Genomic DNA, 19,398 nt, shown 5'->3' with positions numbered 1-19,398 from the left:
ATGAGAGAAAAAAAACTATGCAGAACTAAACTATATTACAAGATTTAATGATGAAATTTCAGTTCGAAATAGAGGAAATAAATAATAATGAGGCATATTTATTCTATTCGCTTGGAACTTAATAATAAATACAATTTATTTTTCCACTCATATTGATATTTAACTAATTTAAATCTAAATTCTGAACATTTTCTAAATTTTCATCGTATATCAGTTTTCTCTTAACAGATATTGCAAGCAAAGTAATTTAAGTAAAAAAGAGGAGCATTTCTGAAATCAGAAGACAGAAATTTGCTTCATAAAGTCATTCTTTAACAGTAAAAGCTTAACTACCCGCATACTTGAAAATTGGCGACTATTCGGACAGTCGAGCATAACTTGAAAAAGAGAAGCGGAGGGGGGGATAGACTGTAGCCATTCTTTAGATTTTTCTGTTAAATAAAAGCCTTTGACCATTCGATATGTGTATCATATAAAAACAAGCCAATGGAACAGAAAAATATTCTGCTTTGCAAGCACAGTAAAACTCTTTTAAGTGCTCATAAACAAATCTCGGACCGAACATCAAAATTAATTATCTTTGCAAAATATCACAAACATTATTGCCCAATACGTACGCCGTAATTCTTCCCTACATGATATTACACAAACGGATTCAACAGCTGCCAGTATTGGGAGAATAAAAAACTAAATAAAGGAAAAGAAAGGATTGGATTGGATTATTCAATTACGGCAAAGCACACGAGGGCTATCTGCCTGAAGGGAGGGATGCCTTCGTGGAGGACTTTCTAAGGGGAACTGGCTTGTATACACGTTACACACGGGGAAAACTATGAAAACGCCCATGCAGCCAGCCCGTTCGCGGGATTCGAACCTCGGACCGAACTACCAGTGTTCAACATCTAAAGGAAATGAAAGAGACTTAGCAATCTGGGGTGGTTTTTATTCTAATTTTCAACAGACTGCGTAAAATTTCTGGAATAGAATCATTCTTCGCTTGGGTTGGTAGACCACAGAACTTTTAGTCATATTCAATCCCAATTGAAAAGTGACAAAAAAAAAAAAAAAAAAAAAAAAAAAAGGTCCGTTGCTTGTTTTGCAGCTAACAGTAACAGTTTCAATATTCGAGATTTTGCGGAGAAAGGGGAGAACCTCTTTATTTAAGCCATTCCGAATATTATTTCTTAAAAAGCTAATCTGTGTTAAAGCACAACCATTTTTGGAAGTTTACTATACTTCAGCAGTTACTGCAACTATGTTATTATAAACATTCATACATATGCTCATAATATAAGCATAACGATCATAATAAACACGAATATGAACTGATCAAGGTTATGTTCATGCAGAGAAAGGGGGAAAAGCTATTTCCGGAAGTATGATTCACCATCTGACATTCCATATTAGGAAGAAAAGTTGTTTATTTAGTTTCGGCTTTGGTACGGGGTAAAATTTCGCGTTCATTTAAAAAAAAGCACTAAAAGCAAAAAATAAGCACTAAAAACTAAAAAAAAAAATAAGGGCTTTAAAGAAAAAGTAAGCACCTATAAGGGCCTTTATATTTTATTTTCAAATATAAGGACTTATAAGCACTTATAAGGACTGCTACAAACCCTGTTTTATAACAAAAAATTCAGATTTCTGTTAGATTAAATGTTTAAGTAATGTAGAAAATTTGCATAAAATTTAAAATAAAAAGTCGACTGTTATGTACACATATTATTAATAAAAAGTAATAATACTCAGTGAAAGTTATTCATATACAGCTATTAGATTGTGAGATTTACAAAATTTGAGAACTGTAAATTATAAGCAATATATTCCATAATCTAAGCAACATTATATTTTTTATAGTCAGACAAATTATAAAAATGTTATAAAACAATAATGAAACCTGATTGTGGTCTATGAATTCATACAATTACACATCCCTATAGTTTTAATTTAAGAAATGAGGCAAAAAAAGTATTTTTAGACCATGGTAATTTTGATCACTTCCCATTTTAAGAAACATGTAAGACGTCTAAATCACACCAAGAGTTTACCTCATGTTACTAAAAATGTGTTTTTTTCTTGGGGGAGGTGAAGTTTATAATATGCAGAGTTGACATATGAAAAAATGTCAAGACTCACGTGATGTAATATTAAAAGCATCAGTTTTAACCATCAAGTTTTGGCTTTTTTTTTAAATATTTTTTTTTTTTTTTTAAGTTGTGCTTTTCTAACACGAAAGTAACTTTAAGAAAAACATGCAATTTATCCCTCCCGCCATCGAAGCTCTGATACTTACCAAATTTGTTACATGGACAGAAATGGCGGCATGCTTTTCAGCTCAATATTTACGGTTACCATAATTTTTTATTTATTGTGCCCAAATGTCACCAAAAAGGACTAATACTAAAGCTGTGCCTAGAATTTTTACAAAAATGAAAAAAAAAAATAATAAATAAATAAATAAATAAAAGAACTTACTTTACTTTAAGGGGTGTTGGAACCCCAAAATCTTCAAAAAATTACGATTTCAGATTTTTGCATTTTCAAATTCTCTACACTTTTATCTTTCTAAAAATACCATTCTTTAATCTCTATGAAAATTAGAACTGTAAAAAAATCTAGTTTTAATTTGTTATCTACAGCTTTGATCAATGAGGATTTTTACATAAAAACGCATTTTTCTCCAAACGTGATTTTTTTATACTCAATGTACCTTTTCTCAGGAACTACTGCTCACAGGTATCTAAACTTTTTATGGCTTATTTATTAAGTTCCCTAATATTTACTGAAATGAGCTTTTTGTAATAAACTTAGAAAAAAAATTTTTTTTAATTTTTTGTGTGAGAAAAGTGCTAAATTTTACTATGCCTAACAAAATATTCTGTAATTTACTCTAAAATTCAAAATGTTTCAAAACTTAATTTCAGTATAATCAGATAGGTATACTTTAATTACAGAAAAAATTTCAAGCTTGTATCTACAGCAGATTTTGAGAAAAGGTACATCGAAAATGGCCAATTTAACATTGTCGGTATAGGGGTTTTTGATACCCCTTAATATCTAATAGGCCCAAACTTACTTTAATATCTATTTTTATTACATTACTAGGAACAGCTTTAGTATTGGTCCTTTTGGCACTTTTTTGATTTGGCGACAAACTTCGGTCGCCAAGGTAGGTCCGGCTTTGAAAATCGGAAAAATAATGACGGATTGCCAACAAAATCCTATCTAGACTAAATAACAATCTTAAAAAATAAGCTCTTGATTATAATAAACAGACTTTCTCTAACTTTTAACAAATTGCAAAAAACAGTCTATCTCTCATTTTCAACATTTCTAGTACTGCTATGATAAATTCTTAAAACACTACGGTAAAGGAATTTATGGCAGTGATTATGTTATGAGAAATGACATTTACAAAGGGTTAATATTTATGTTATGAATAATGAAATTTACAAAAGGTTAATAAATGCATTTCAAACTAGCATATGTTTAGTTTCTTAGATCCTGTTATTAAAAGGAAATTTTAAAAAAAAAATTCAATGTGAAGGAAATCAATTAAATTACAATGAGTAAATTTTGTACCAGTGTTAGAAATACTTTTTATGATTAAATTTTGTAAATGGTAAAAATATTAAGAAGTGTGTATTTTTTAATCAGTCAATTTATTACAAGTAATTAATGATTATAATTTAAAAGCTAAAATTAAATTATCATAATGAGTAAATTTTGTACCAATGGTAATGATACACAACAACAATCATCATAACTGATGATTTCTGTGAAAGATTCGAACAGTTATTGGAATCCACTAGTGGTGAAGTAATAAGCCACTGAACAGTAGTAGCTCAGGCTGGCTATATGGGAGTTTTTGTGGTTTTCCTTACATGTAATGTAAATCAGAGCCAGTTTCTCTTAAAGTCCTTTATGTAGGCATCCTTCTTCTGCTAACCAGCATATATATTTATTTTCTATTCATAAATACTGTTCTCTCTTCATATTTTCTTAATTCCAAATCTTACTTCTGAAGTCAAGAAGTGTTGCATCTATAGGTCTAAAAATATGGTTGCAAAATCCTGTTCGGTTTTCGACAGCATTTAAATAAAATAAATAATTTGTATATGATGCAAACAAAAATGCATTACACTATGCTATCATGTAGTGAACAATTAATCAGGGAACAAAGTATAATGTAAGTTCCTTTATTTTGTAACCAGAGTTTTTTTTTATGTTTGGGATCTTTACTGTCAATTTCCCCATCTGTTTTTCCACCAAAATCCAACTGAAGTTTTTAGTTTGTAAAACAAACAGTGTTTTGCCTTTCAATGCCACGTTACTAGATAAGATTTGTAGTCTTCAGTCTTGCATTATAATTGCTGATAATTGAATTCCATGCCAGTTAACTTTTGAACCAACTTTGCATTAAATTGATTTGTGTAGCCTTCAGCTACAAATTTAATTTAATTTAAATTTTACCTTTGAACTTAATTGTTATCGTAAGTTATCTTGCCACAAGTGGTTGACTGAGTCATAAGTACAAAGTCTGCCTTCTGTTCTGTACATCTAAACTTTATAATAGAATAAGAGTATATCTTAATAAGAATATATCTAAACTTTGTAATAATTACATTTAAAGACATTGAAATCAGTATCTAAGTGCTTGCCATGTAGTCAAATTTTTATATATAAATTGTACTCTAACTTTTATTATAGAATTTTTATTACAAAAAATTCAGATTTCTGTTAGATTAAATGTTTAAGTAATGTAGAAAATTTGCATAAAATTTAAAATTAAATGTCAACTGTTATGTCAACATGCTACTAATACAAGTACTAATACTCAGTGAAGGTTATTCATATACAGACTGTGAGATTTACAAAATTTGAGAACTATAAATTATCAGCAATATATTCCATAATCTAAGCAACATTATATTTTTTATAGTCAGACAAATTATAAAAATGTTATAAAAGCAATAATGAAACCTGATTTTGGTCTATGAATTCATGCACACATCCCTATAGTTCTAATTTAAGAAATGAGGCAAAAAAGTGTTTTTAGACCATGGTAATTTTAATCATTGCCCATTTTAAGAAACATCTAAGAAGCATGTGGTTCCTTAGCAAAGGAAACACCAAGAGTTTACCTGATGCTATTAAAATGAGTTTTTTTTTTTTTTTTTTTTTTTTACTTTGGGGGCTATGGAGTTAATAATATGCAGAGTTGACATATGAAAAAATGTGAAGACTCGTGTGATGTAATATTAAAAACATCAGTTTAAACTATCAAATTTTGGCTTTTTTAAAAAGATTTTAAATGTTGTGCTTTCCTAACACGAAAGTAACTTAAGAAAAACATGCAATTTATCCCTCCTGCTATCAAAGCTCTGATACTTACCAAATTCGTTAAAGTTACGTGAACAGAAATGGCGGCATGTTTTTCAGCTCAGTATTTTGAGTTACCATCAATAACAAGGTTATCATAATTTTTCATTTATCGTGCCAAACAGGACTAATACTAAAGCTGTGCCCATTACTAATTTTAAAAAATGTTGTGTTTTTTAGAAAACCATTAATTGACAGTAGCAGTTAATATTGCGGCATTTTAATTGAATTTAACCAAATAGTTCAAAATTTTAATTTGCATATTTCCTTTAAGCCTCATTTTGTCATACATTTACTCATTCGAGAAATTTTTTTAGATAAAGTAAAGGAAAGATTTCATAGCCGTACGAGTCGTAAATAGATCATTCGGATGTGAGTAATGCCATTTGCCTATTATCTAGCAAACACCACTGCTTTACAGAATTAGCAAACATTAGCCTTAATAGGAAATTTAATTTTGATCTAAATTTTGGCTGTTTAACTCAAATCTTGAAGTCCTGATAGAAAATACCCATAGTTGTATTCAAAAGACTTTAACACTCCAATTTTATTTCTCTCCATAGTATTTTGTTTGTTGTAATACTTCAATTTGACCCTCACAAGTTGTGAAGTAGAATAAAGTTCCCTGTCTATATTACTGTGCTTTAACAAATTAGTTAAGCTTTAACTTCTGAAAGCTAAGCCCATTTTCTTACACTTTAAACATACTATTTGCATGGCACAATAAATCCTAATTTCTTTGAAAAGCTTCAGCATTTCATGTTTGATATCAAATTACATTAGATTATCTTTCATCTTCCAATTTTTTAGTCATTTTGGCATATGGAAATTTTGAAGTGGGCTGAAGTGTTTTAAGGAATCTTTTTCTTTGCATTACACAACTCAATGCAAATCACATCTGAACAGCGAAGTTAATAACCCCTGTACACTGAACTGAAATATCAAATGAGCAAAAATGTAAAAATAAACAATTTACCCGGTCAGCTGTCAAAAGCATATTTCAGAAATAATTAATAATACATATTTCCTACGAAAATATTGACATACAGTAATACAGTCAATACAAATACAAGAAAAAATGGTAATGAAAGATATATGTTCAATGGAAAATAGGTTTATATGCAGAAACAGAAAATACGCAAAGGATATACCAACACCCTAATTTATAGAAACGGTTAATAAAACCAACTACTTATAAACTTTTTACATTAATTTTTCAGAATAGATTATACGCAGAAAATCTAAAACAGATCAAAGTTAATCTAAAATTATAGCATACAGTTAATAATGTTATTTAACGCTGTTAGGAGAGTAAAGGCGCCGGCACACGTGCAAATTCGATCGAATGGAGTTAAACAAATTTACTGTTAATGAGATCAAAATTAAAGGTACGTAAGTCATTCGGCATAAATTAACAAAAAATAGCTCTTAATCATTTTAGAAACACATACCATGATTATATTTTATTTGCCAAACAGGAGATCTAAACTTTTCTTTACCGAGTTAAAAGTTGTAAGAAATTCCTGTTGCCATTACAAAAAAGAACTTCATGAAAATGCATATACCTCTTTACCTTTCTTTCTATTATTTTATTTTTTAATTAAGAAATTAAGAACTTTTCTAACCAAAATAAATTTCTATTAAACTAAACGCAAAAAAGACTGATAAGGTGGAAAACTTTTTCAAAGACTAATTTGTCCAAATGCGATTTCGAAATTTTTGAGCCTTTACCTCCGCTTAAATTGGAAGAAAAAGAAGCATAAATCAGAAATTTGAGCGAAAAACTTGAAATAAAATGGAACTTGCTGAAACAAAATAAGGTTTCCTCTAGATCTAATCGAAAAAATGTACCTTCTTCAGTCAAACAGTCTTCCTTTTACAGAAAATTAAATGCCTTGGCAGGACAGAAGCAAAATAAACAGAAATTTAAATTCTGAACCAAATTTGTAATTTAGGGTGTTTACAAATATGTTACATAGCATATGTGATGTATATTTAAAATAACTTTAATGGCGCTCATGCTATGCGATTCCGTTGTTGTGATGCACGTGTTACTGTGCTAGCTGAATGTCATGTGAACTGTTTAAAATTGTAATAATAAAAGTTTTGAATTCTTGAGATATACTCATTAGTTGATATACTCATTAGTTGTTAGTACTTTTAAAGTACAGAAGTAATTAAATTCAACAAACTACACAAGAAGTTACATGGTGTCAGGAGCAAAATGGATTTAAGATCACCTGCTCCCCTAACATTCTCCGTCGGAAATGCTAAAGAAAAATGGAAAAAATAGAAGCAAGAGCTAGAAAACTATTTACCGGCGAATCAGAATGTTGAACCATGAAAGTTTAGTAAATTCTTAAATTAATATCTTTTTATAAATTTATTGTCTTTATTTATTGGCTTTTTACAAAATTTTAAACCATATTAAAATGTTTATGCCTTCAAAATAAAAAAAATTCTTAGAACTAACATCTGTTAACATTTTTTATGTGCATACTGTATGCTGTAGCCAATAAAGTCTGCTTGGCGAGATTTGCGCCGGCGAAAAGAAAAAGTACCAATTTTTTTTTTTATTTATACAAATAAAATAATTTTTGGTACTATTGCGTTTTGAGGACCATACAAAAATTGCAGCAAAAATGTATGCGCAAAAGCGCCAAATCTTGCAAACGCGTCCAATTAACAGTGCGCCACATCTAGCGTACGTCCATTTAGTAAAATAACAACTTTTATTCGTTACATCTGCAGGTGTCTGCAGTTAAACTGCTCATATTTATAAACAGAAACAAATTTGTTAATATGTTAGTTTAAAAACAAATAAGCTTAATATTAATGTTCTATCTATAGTCTAATAATTTCTCATGTTAAACATTTATGTATCTTTTAAAACATATCGCGTTAGAATATTCATATTTTTCATTTTGTGGACAGATGTAACATTATTATTCCATACATGTTATCATTAATCCCAGAGTGAACTGCTTTAGAATATTTTTCAGAGCATTATTACACTATGTATGTTATTATTAATCTCAACGAAAAAGAAAAAATAAATGTAATATATTTAAAAAATTCGACAAAATAAATAACTTAACATACTATCAGGATTTGTGTTCCTCTTTACTTGCCTTGGAAACATGAACTGTCCTGACTCGGAACAGGGAGCTTACTAAAGCTATGTTCAATAAATTGTGAAGTAGACAATACACACAGGAAGGGTATACGAAACCCTTTATTTTTCTATCTTTACAGAGATTTCCGGACTTCGGAATACAGCTGACCAACCACTTGTGGTCTGAACGTAAGAATATAAAACTACTAACTAAAACTTTAACTAAAACTAACTTTGGATTAATATACAAGTGCCTAACTTTAAGATTGGCCGTTATTTAACAAAATCCGTATGTAGTACAGAGAGCTACTAACACTACGATACGTTTGAAATTATCAAGAGGACTAAACCTCTGGCCTTGAAGGCAACCAGCAACCGAGTAAAACTACTATGGCAAGCGGCCTGCTTCTAATAACTCCTTCCTCTCTCTTGCTTGGCAAAAAGCCACAACTTAAGTACTTGGCGTTAGCAAGACAAATTTGCATAAATAAGTTAAAGCTTTTAATTCTGGCCGGAAGTAGAAAAAAGGAAGTGATAGTAAAGATTTAAAATAAAATAAACGTTAGTAAAACTTAGGATCCTTACAATACATTAAAAATGGAATATTATTTCATTAATACATGCGATAAGTTCGCCTTAAAAGATTATATAGTCGGATAGCAATTACATATTTGTAAAAGTATTCAATGTATATTATTTTTTGTGTTAAGATAGTTTTAATCCAGGACAGTCTTTACCAACTTTTAAAGCATCTACAGTGTCTCACAAAAGTGATGGGACACTTGTGCTTTACAAATGGAAACTGTAATAAAATAAATTAAAAAAACATGTAAAATTTTTTGTGGGTGTGTTTCATACTTAAATTTAGTAACAATTATTATATAACATACATTTTCTCAAAATATTAAAATATTAATTTTAATAAAAATACAATTGTTTAAAACGGAGCAAAAAATGACTCACATAAGTGATGGGACACCATTAGATACTACTACGTACTACAATAAAAATATTTTTTGGGGTTTTTATTTTTATTGAAAAGCAATTGGCAATAATTTATAAAATCTTCTGCAGTATTTCTCTCCAGTTTGTTTTGGAATTTTTGTGTTTTTTAGCTCTGTGCAGCCATGAATGCTAAACGAAAAGACACTTTGCCTGAAATTCGAAAATTAATTATTAATTTGCATATTGAACGTGGAAAATCTATTATATAAACTTCTGAAACAGTTAACTTGAGTCATTCAACAGTTTTCAATATCATTAAATGATATAAAAAGATTCCTATGATTCAGGATAAAAGAAGACCTGGCTGACCATTAGATACTACTACGTACTACAATGGAATAGAGCTTTATCCAATGGAATAGAGCGAATTATCGTTCGAAATATTAAAAAAAAAATCCAAGAATGAGTGCTCCTAAAATTGCAGCTGATTTACAAGTATTATATGGAGTAATTGTTGATCCTGAGACTATTAGAAGAGTAATTCGATCTCTGGATATCACGGTAGAGCAGCCAGGAAAAAATTCTTCGTAAGTGAAAAGAATAGAAAACTCAGACTGGCTTTCGCAAAATCCAACATAAATAAGAATTCTGATTACTGGAATGAAGTTTTATTTGCTGATGAGAGTAAATTTAATGTATTTGGTTCTGACGGTAGAATCTTCATGTGGAGAAAACCCAGGGAAGAATTTCGCAAACAGAACTTGGTGCCAACAGTAAAACATGGTGGAGGAGTTATGGTATGGGGGTGTATGGCGTCTGCTGGAGTTGGTTATCTTGTTTTTATTGACAGTATAATAGATCAGTACAAGTATATTGACATTTTAAATTAAAATTTGAAATCTTCAGCACGAAAATTGAACCTTCATAACGATTTTAAATTTTACCAGGACAATGACTCCAAGCACACTGCTTTGAACGTTAGACTCTGGCTGCTGTATAACTGTCCTGAAATAATAAAAACACCACCACAATCTCCAGACTTAAATCTCATAGACAATATGTGGCAAAAATTGGAATCAAGAATTCGCAAACACACCATTTCTTCAAAACAACAATTAAAATCGGTGCTTCAAGAAGAATGGGGTAAAATCACTCCAGAAATCACAAAAAAATTAGTCGAATCCATCCCAAGAAGATTAAATCATGTTTTAAAAGTAAAAGGAAATCCAACAAAATATTAAAACCTTTTAAAATGTAAAATTTTTGGATAAATATTTGACGGAAAAGTAAGTGTCCCATCACTTATGTGAGCCATTTTTTGTTCCGTTCTAAACAATTGCATTTTTATTAAACTAATATTTTAATATTTTGAGAAAATGTATGTTATGTAATAATTGTTACTAAATTTAAGTATGAAACACACCCACAAAAAATTTTTACATGTTTTTAAAATTTGTTTTACAACAGTTTCCTTTTGTAAAGCACATGTGTCCCATCACTTATGTGAGACACTGTATTAAGTTACATTATAACCAACATTTACAAAAGGCAATAATCGAAATGCCATGACTTTGACATATTTTAACTATGATGTAACATACTAGGAACATTAGAGAAAAAAATTCTATTTTTTTCTTTATGCTTGTTGAAAAGTAAAATATTCATAAAATGGTACAACATTCATTCTAGTACTTATAATCTAAATTTACATATAAATTTACTATAAATTTTGGTGCAAAGTTCATTATAAAATGCATTTGCTAATATTTAATAGTTATAGCATTCAATATCAAATCATGGAAATTTAAGTAATGATACGTCAGTTGCATATATTAATTTCAATACTCAGCTCAATGCCAAATTTCTTCTATATCTGAGATAACATGTATTTTTTGAGAATAATTCTTTTGTGTCATCTTTTCATTTAAAAATCTCTTTGAGATATATTTTAATGTGAATTATTTTCAAAATTATCCTCATTAGAATGAATGTTGTTCTCTTTATTATGTTTGAAACTGCCGTTACGCTAAAAAATATATTCAGAAAACTATTTATTGCTGAATGTTTAAAATAAGTTCTACTGCTTTTTGACAAAGAGTATCCATTTGAATTACAGTTGGTTTTAATTAATCGTTGGTTGTATTTTTAAGAACTACTTGATAAAATTCAACAAATTAGTTCAATCTATAAGTTCATCTGAAAAACCTAAAATTTTTATTCCAATTCTGTCATGTGTATATATTTCAAGAATGAAAAAGAATTACAAATTCACTATCCAACAATACTGAGTAATATAAGGTGTTGATATAGCCAAACTTAAAATGACCCATTTTAAAACCAGATTAAATAAATCATCGCGTATTTTCGGTCATCGAATTTCTTTGGCGTTAAAAGTGTCACAGATTTAGTAAATTCAAGGGTCAAGGTAAGCTCAGAGATTTTTTTTCATAGTTCATATTTGCTAAGTTATAAATTTTGCTCATGCAAAAGTTATGTAACTTATGCAAACATATGCTTAGAGTATTTGAACTAGTGTTGAAAAATCACTGGAATTTAAAATGTAATTGACAGTATGCCTTAAAGCCTGTTTTGGTAAAAGCATATTTATGGGGGCCCCTTGGCAAAAATTGGCGATTTTCGGCAGTACATGGATACCGAGTTTGTGCAATTCTTTGACCATGTTATTTTGGCTTGTGTAGCGACGATTTGTGTGCCAAAAACCGCCGCTACACGAAGACAAGAGATTGCACATACTCAGTATCCATGTACACATCGACCTATTTTCACTTAAAAAAAAAATCTGCGAATTGTACAAACTTGGCATCGCGCACTCCCTTGACTTTATCCATGTACCCATCGACCTATTTTCACTTAAGAAAACATCAGAGAATTGCACAAACTTGCGCTCCCTTGATAATACAGGGGGCACCCTTCAATATACTCTAACTGCTGTTTTTCATAAATTAAAACATTTTAGGCATTTAAGATATCTTCCTGTAAGTTACAACTAACTGAATGACTCTTGAGTAGAAGGAGTTGTACACTTTTTAAATAACAGTGTCAGAAAAATATACTTTTTAAAATATGTAAATCATTGTTTGAAGTACAGAAAATCCTTCCTTAGCAACTATACCTCTTTAAGTGACTATGTCAAGTATTCTGGTGATACAAATATTGATATTAATTATCGCTGAGAATCATGCTTTCTGAAGTAACCACCTCCATTAAATATCAAAATTGTACAAAATTATGGAAGGTTATAGAGAGGTTTTACTGTATACTTAAAGTATATCATATCACTGTTAGATATTGATGATGTAAAAGATATTATCTAATCATAAATATTTCAAGCATTAAATAGCTTAGTGTAAGTCAATAAGTTTTCAGATTCTGACTTTGTACCCTGTCTTTCACTATGTAATATTTTTCTAGCAACTGTGTTAAGTACCCGTAAGTAAGTTTCTGTCTTAAATACCACTTAATGTAATCAGTTATCATCTGTTCTGTCTGTAAAACTTAATCGTAATAAGTGAACAAATGAATATTTGTAAAACTAAAGATGACACTCTATGCAAAAAATACAAGTATTAAAATGTCTATGAGAGGAACATTTAAAATATTAAATCCACGATCAATTTTTGCGACATCTAAGATAGAAAATACCCAAACTGACTAGTTAATTCAGAGGATGAATGCATGTAACATCATTGTTCATGTGTTTGTTAATTGTGTAAGTTTTGAAGTTCATGCATTAATTGATGTTCATTGATAACTATATTATTGGCCTTATATATATACTTGCATTTCAAAATTTTGTATATTTTGCCAGTGAGCTAAGTATTAAATGCTGTTACGTATAAGTTCATATTATGTGGAAAAGTAGTTTTTGATTTAACACTTTCTGAGAATTTTTTAATGTTGATCATTAAGCTTAAAGCATACGGCTGAAATTACCAGTATTAACCATAATTTAATTATTCTCCTGTTTCAGCGTTTCTCAAACTTTTTTCGAATAGAGATTATGTGAATTATCATAATTTGTGAATCACCTTGCTGCTGTTACCTTCGAAAGCAATTTTTTAGCATATATTACTACTAGTACACTTATATTTTTAACATATAATTAAAATCCGTTATATTTTATAATTAAGTCCATTGAAGAAAAGTTATATTTCTAATATTTCAAGATTATTAATGAGAAGGATGAGTTGTAATTCTTGCATGGCTCTTCTATATTTGGATATATGATGGTAAGACCACAGTCTTAGTGGATATATGATAGTATATTTGGATATATGGTGGTAAGTACCACAGTTATAGTGCTTTAAATCCATCTTTTACTGCTAAGACTGAGTGGGAAGTCTGTACCAATGATAAATTTCATAAAATGTCTATCTTATGAGAAAAGGTGACAGATGATTGTCATATGTAACTTTTAAACTCTGAGATTTTTCAACTAAATTTTTTTGTCTCCTTTGGAAACTTCGGAGGACCACGAGGGCAAGCTGTATGATCCACAGATTGAGAAGTGCTACCTTAATACATTTCAATTTCTAGAGAAATTAATCTTTAAAAAAATCTGATCATTATTAAAACTACTTTACAGATTTATTTTATATAATAAATAAATATAGTAAATATCTAATAAACCTCAAATTATTTTCTGCAAAATGAATTATTTAAATTTGTACTGCTTTTGCTTCAAAAATGGATGAAACATGCAATTTATGATTTCATGAAAGGACCAAAAGGAATCTTGTTTGCAATTTAATTATTTAATTTTAAAAAAGATTTAAATCATTTGGAATATGTGCAAGTGCATGTAATTATTATGAAGAGATTCTGAATTAAAATGTCACATTACAAATTTAGAATATGTTATGTACTTCTAACGAATGGGATTTTTTCTTTATTTAGGAGCCATGCTTTGAATCTTAAGAAGAAGGGGACTGCTCCTTCACGACTATGATTAATTAAAAATAACAATAATATATAAATTTTACCTATTTTTTTTATATTATTTTCCTTTTGGATAGTTTTCAAATAAAAATAAACCTAATTTGTTTCTATATTCTGTGTATTGGAATAAAGAGTTCCCCCCCCCAGTGTTCACTGATATGCATGTAAAAGAATTGTGTGCAAAATTAAATCAATTTTTGTTTGTCACGTTCATTTTTCACAGTGTGTACAATTTTCAATATCTACAATAGAAGATTCATTGTAGCATTTGGATAAGTCTTTTTTTTTTTCTGTGTATTTTAAATATAAGATCTGTTTTTGTATGTATCAACATTTTCCATACTTTTTTTCTTATTTAATTTATAAAAAAGTTAAAATATAATAAAATCAAAATAAGTGTATATCTATTTTTCAAGTTGGGTAAGGAGGAGAGGCATGATCTAGCAAAGGTAAAATGCTTGAGAACCACTAATATATGGTATTAAAAGTATTTTCATTTCTGCATTAAATTGCTGGAACCAAATAGATCTTTTACATTATCTTTAATAGTTTTTGTCAACTAAATCTAATCTTGCAAGATGTAATTATGCATAACGAAATTCATTATTATGAATTATATTGACTGGTAATTATAGATCTTTACGCTAGCTGTATATGTTAGGAGTGAAATACATTGCAATATCCAATATTTTCAGAATACGATATTTTTTGAAATAAAATATATGATTATGGAATATTACATTAAAATGAAATGGTTCCTTATGTAACCTGTATGTTACACTAAAAGGCTTCATCGAATACTTGTAAAATAATGAGCAAATACTAAGTTAATATCTTGTGTGAATGAATATTATCTTACAGAATTTTTTATTCCATAAAAATCTATCTAAAAATATAATTTTGTTGAATGAAGATTTAAACATTTTTCCCGAAGATTTAAAAAGTGGTTTGAAATAATAACAAAAACATTAATCTGAAGCATTTAATAAATGAATAGACAATTTTGAGAACAATTATATCATCCACAGGAATTTTGAAATAATCATCGTATTTTTGACATCAATTAAAGGAAGAAAATCTGAGTCATTTTGATTATAGTGATAAATTAGTTCCATTAATAGTAGGATAGAAAATTAAAATTTTAAGGAGCCATTTTGCATTATCAATTTTTCATTAAAAAATTGTTAGTTTATTACTACTAACATATCAATTATTAATGCTGAATTCTTTATCTTCAGTTTTTACATTCTTAAGTCTACTTTTCTTAATTTTCTAGGCATAGCAGAGAAAAATATAATTATAGGATCAAGGCATTACCAAATACGTTATATTTTCTTCCTTAAATTTTTAAGATCCTTCTATATTCATCATGTATTATAGACACAGTATCAAGGGATTCTGTTCAATTTTTCAGTTAGAATTTGGGACGAAGTTGTGAAGTCATACCTACATTAAATGTTTGAATTGATTATTTGAAATATGACAAAGCAAGAGAGGGCCATCTGTCTAAGGAAAGGAATATTTTAAGGAAAACATCATGTTACACAAACATTTACACAGGCAGCCCATTCTCTAGGATTTAAATCTAGAGCCAAATGCTAGTGTTCAGCTTACTGTCTGGCTGCCTGTAGGCAATAAATGTTTTAGTAGAAGGAATACTTGAAAAATTAAATTTAGGACTAACTAATTCTTCAATTTTGTATTCAATGAGAAGAATGTAATTTATTAATAAAGTTTTAAATCTGGGAAAATGCCTGTACAACTGTCCGATTAATTAATCTATTATTTCAATTAATGGTCAGTAGCAGAAGAGATTAAAAAGCATTTATGCCTAAAAGAATTATATGTTGTAATTTAAATGAATAATGCAATTAAGCATGAAAATAATTTTGGATAGCTTGTGATACCTGAATTTAAGTTCATTGTTGATTTACATTTGTAATTTTTTTTTAGAATTTGAAAAAATATTTAGAATTGTTTATTGAAACAATTTCATTAAAATATTTTTTTACTGTAATCATATCCAATTGCAGTCTCTTTAGATTACACTGTTGGGTATAAGGAGAATTTTTTTATATATGTATTTAAGTTAGTTTATTTAAGTATGGCAAAGCACACTAGAACTATCTGCCTAAGCGGAGAAATGCCTTTGTGGAGGACTTTCGAAGGGAAACTGGCTTATATACATGTTACACATGGAGAAAACCATGAAAATAGCCATACAACCAGCCCATTCGCGGGATTTGAACCTCGGACCAAACTACCAGTGTTCAGCGGAGGAATTCTAGAACATTACTAATTTATTGCCCAAAAACCATTAAGTCTAATACACAAGTTTTTTTCCAGCTATTTCATGATGCATATGTAACTTTGAGATGTCTTAAAATTCAATAAAGGAAAGTAATGCATATGTAAGAAAAACATAAAATTTGAGCTTCTTTTTAATATTGGGAATATTTTGAAAGAAAATGTATATCTTTTAGAAAATCTAAGGTATTTTTCCTTATAAAAAACTTAATAATATTTAAAGTTACATAACTTCCCTTTCACCATAAATAAATAAATACAGCATATGTTGGAGACGGCCGCTGCAGACAGACGATTACATAAATAACGGCTCGGCGAAGGTCAACAGAAGGAGCGCCGCATCTGATTGGACTATTTTTTATTATTCTTATTTTTTCTTTAATTGAGAACTAAGCGGGGAAATTCCCTTTTCACTCAGTTATATGTATGCACTTAATAAAATAATGTAACGTTTTCAGCTTGTGTGAGATATCCATATTAAATCTTTATATTAATAATCCCTGCTGTGATTATTTAATTTGTAACCTGCACGTTGTAGCCCTGAGAGTTGCAACATAGTAAATTTGGCGTCCGCTACTTTATATTTTTGATGAAATATGGATATAAAAGTTTTGAAAGCAAAACGAAAGTCGCTGAGAACAGCTTTTACGGTATGCTGCAACGATATAGCTCAGAAGATCGAAAACAAAAGTTTAATAAGTGACGAAGTCAGTACGTTGTTTCGGCAGATTCAAGACAAATTCTCACGTTTGGAAACAACTCAAGAAGAAGTTTCGAATTTGTTGCTAAGTGATGATGCCCTTCAAGATGAATGTTCTGGAGATTTTTTGAAAGCAGAAGAATACCGTGACAAGTTCTGCTTGATCTGTTCGCTGTTAGAAAATGCAAAGAGGGCAAATTCGGTTACGGAAGGAACAACAACCGAGCAAATAAGGAAATTCAAGCTTCCGAAACTTGAATTGCGAAAATTTAGTGGAGAACCGAAAGACTTTCTTGCTTTTTGTTCCCAGTTTGAAAAAATTCACAACGACCTCTCCATTGTCGATGAAGATAAATTTCAATATCTTTTACAATGTGTGTAGCAGACTGTAAAGCGTCAAGACTCGTAACCAGTTTTCCGCCAACTAAAGAAAACTATTCAAAGGTGATCGCACAACTTAAAGAACGCTTCGGCAGAGATGAACTTTTGGTTCAGATTTATGTACGGGATCTACTTTCCATAGTAATGACAAATGCTACTGGTAGGATTAAAGTAGATTTAGCAGAACTTTACTTGAGATTTACTTGAGAGCAAGCTTATGGCACTGGACACCCTAGGTAGAACTAAAGAAAAATTTGCAGAATTTTTAGAGCCACTTGTTGAGTCCTGTTTACCAGAGACTGTTCTTCTTGCGTGGGAAAGAAGCCGCTCTATGGAAGATACTGCGTCACAGCAAGATAGTGCGCTTTCGTTGGATAAACTTTTGTGCTTTCTTCGAAACGAAGTGCAAAGTAAGGAAATGATTAAGCTCGCTCGTACCGGGTTGGGAGCTTCACGTTCTGCACATTCGCGTCCCCATTGTGATGATCCGGGTTGCTCTACAGCTGCTGCCTTGGTAAATGTTCAAGGCAATACAGGTAGGCGAAATTTACGTTGTATTTTTTGTGAGAAATCCCACAATTCTGCCGAATGTTTTTCTGCTCGCAAAATGTCTTTAGAAGACAAACGAAAACTTTTGGTGCAAAAGCGCGCCTTGTTTTCGCTGCCTACGAGTTGGACATAGTTCACGGGCATGCAAAAATAAAGTTAAATGTTTAACATGTGATAGATTTCACTATACCATTATGTGCTCAAATGGGGAACCTGTAAAGCCAAATGAAACTGACAGTACTGTTATTTCAAGTAATGTGTTGTCTAATCAGTCAACTGTTAATGAAAATGTGTATTTGCAAACACTTGTTTTAAAAATAGTTTTTGAGGATGGACAACTTACAGTTCGTACGATTTTGGACAGTGGTTCTCAGAAATCTTATCTTTCAGAAAGGGTTATCGCGTTTTTGCAACTGCGTCCTAAATCGAAACAAACCATTATACACGGTTTGTTTGGGGGGGGGAGAAAGACAAGTCCTCATTCCCATTTAGTGTTTGATGTTAATTTAAGAAATTTTGAGGGCACTTATGACCATGACTTTGAGGTACTTTCTCAGAACAAAATATGTGAATGTGTTCCAAAAGTAGTTGATCCCAATACCCTAAGAGAATTAAAAGAAAGAAATATTACTTTGTCTGATTTGCAAGCTAAAGAATATGACATTGAGTTGCTTTTAGGAGCAGATGCCATTGGAGACATTATTACTGGCAGTTCTCTGAAACTGAACTCTGGTGTAACTGTAGTTGGGACTAAATTCGGATACACTGTGATTGGTAAAGTAAACAGCTTACCTAAAGAACCTACTTCAGCTACTATTCCAGTATTACTACAAAATAATTTGTGCAATAATGTAGTTTCGTTGCATTGTGCTAATCTTAGTGTAACTGAACTCTGGAATTTAGATTCCATTGGCATAACAGATCGAACTGAAGATATTAAACGTAAACTTGCTGACTCTGACACCGTTAAGCAATTTAAAGAGAATTTAAATGTTCTTCTTGATGGCCGATACGAATTGCAACTATCCTTTAAATCTGAAATTCTGTTACCGAACAATAAGTC

General features: G+C 30.1%; 1 protein-coding gene across 1 annotated transcript in view; it reads right to left on the bottom strand.

Annotated features, from left to right (window-relative positions):
• Positions 1 to 6,961, bottom strand: part of CCT2 (chaperonin containing TCP1 subunit 2) — a 58,926-nt gene extending 51,965 nt beyond the window's left edge. Inside the window, exon 1 of the mRNA XM_085819300.1 lies at positions 6,831 to 6,961. Within this exon, the coding sequence (XP_085675426.1) occupies positions 6,831 to 6,833 (3 nt within the window). The 5' untranslated portion in view covers positions 6,834 to 6,961. The remainder of the gene's footprint in view (positions 1 to 6,830) is intronic.
• Positions 6,962 to 19,398: the final 12,437 nt, after the last annotated feature.

Source organism: Stegodyphus dumicola, chromosome 1 (assembly GCF_044657685.1).
Source record: "Stegodyphus dumicola isolate Sdum_Otavi_A_Nest chromosome 1, ASM4465768v1".
Taxonomy (NCBI): Eukaryota; Metazoa; Arthropoda; class Arachnida; order Araneae; family Eresidae; genus Stegodyphus; species Stegodyphus dumicola.
This window is presented reverse-complemented; position numbering and strand designations above follow the sequence as displayed.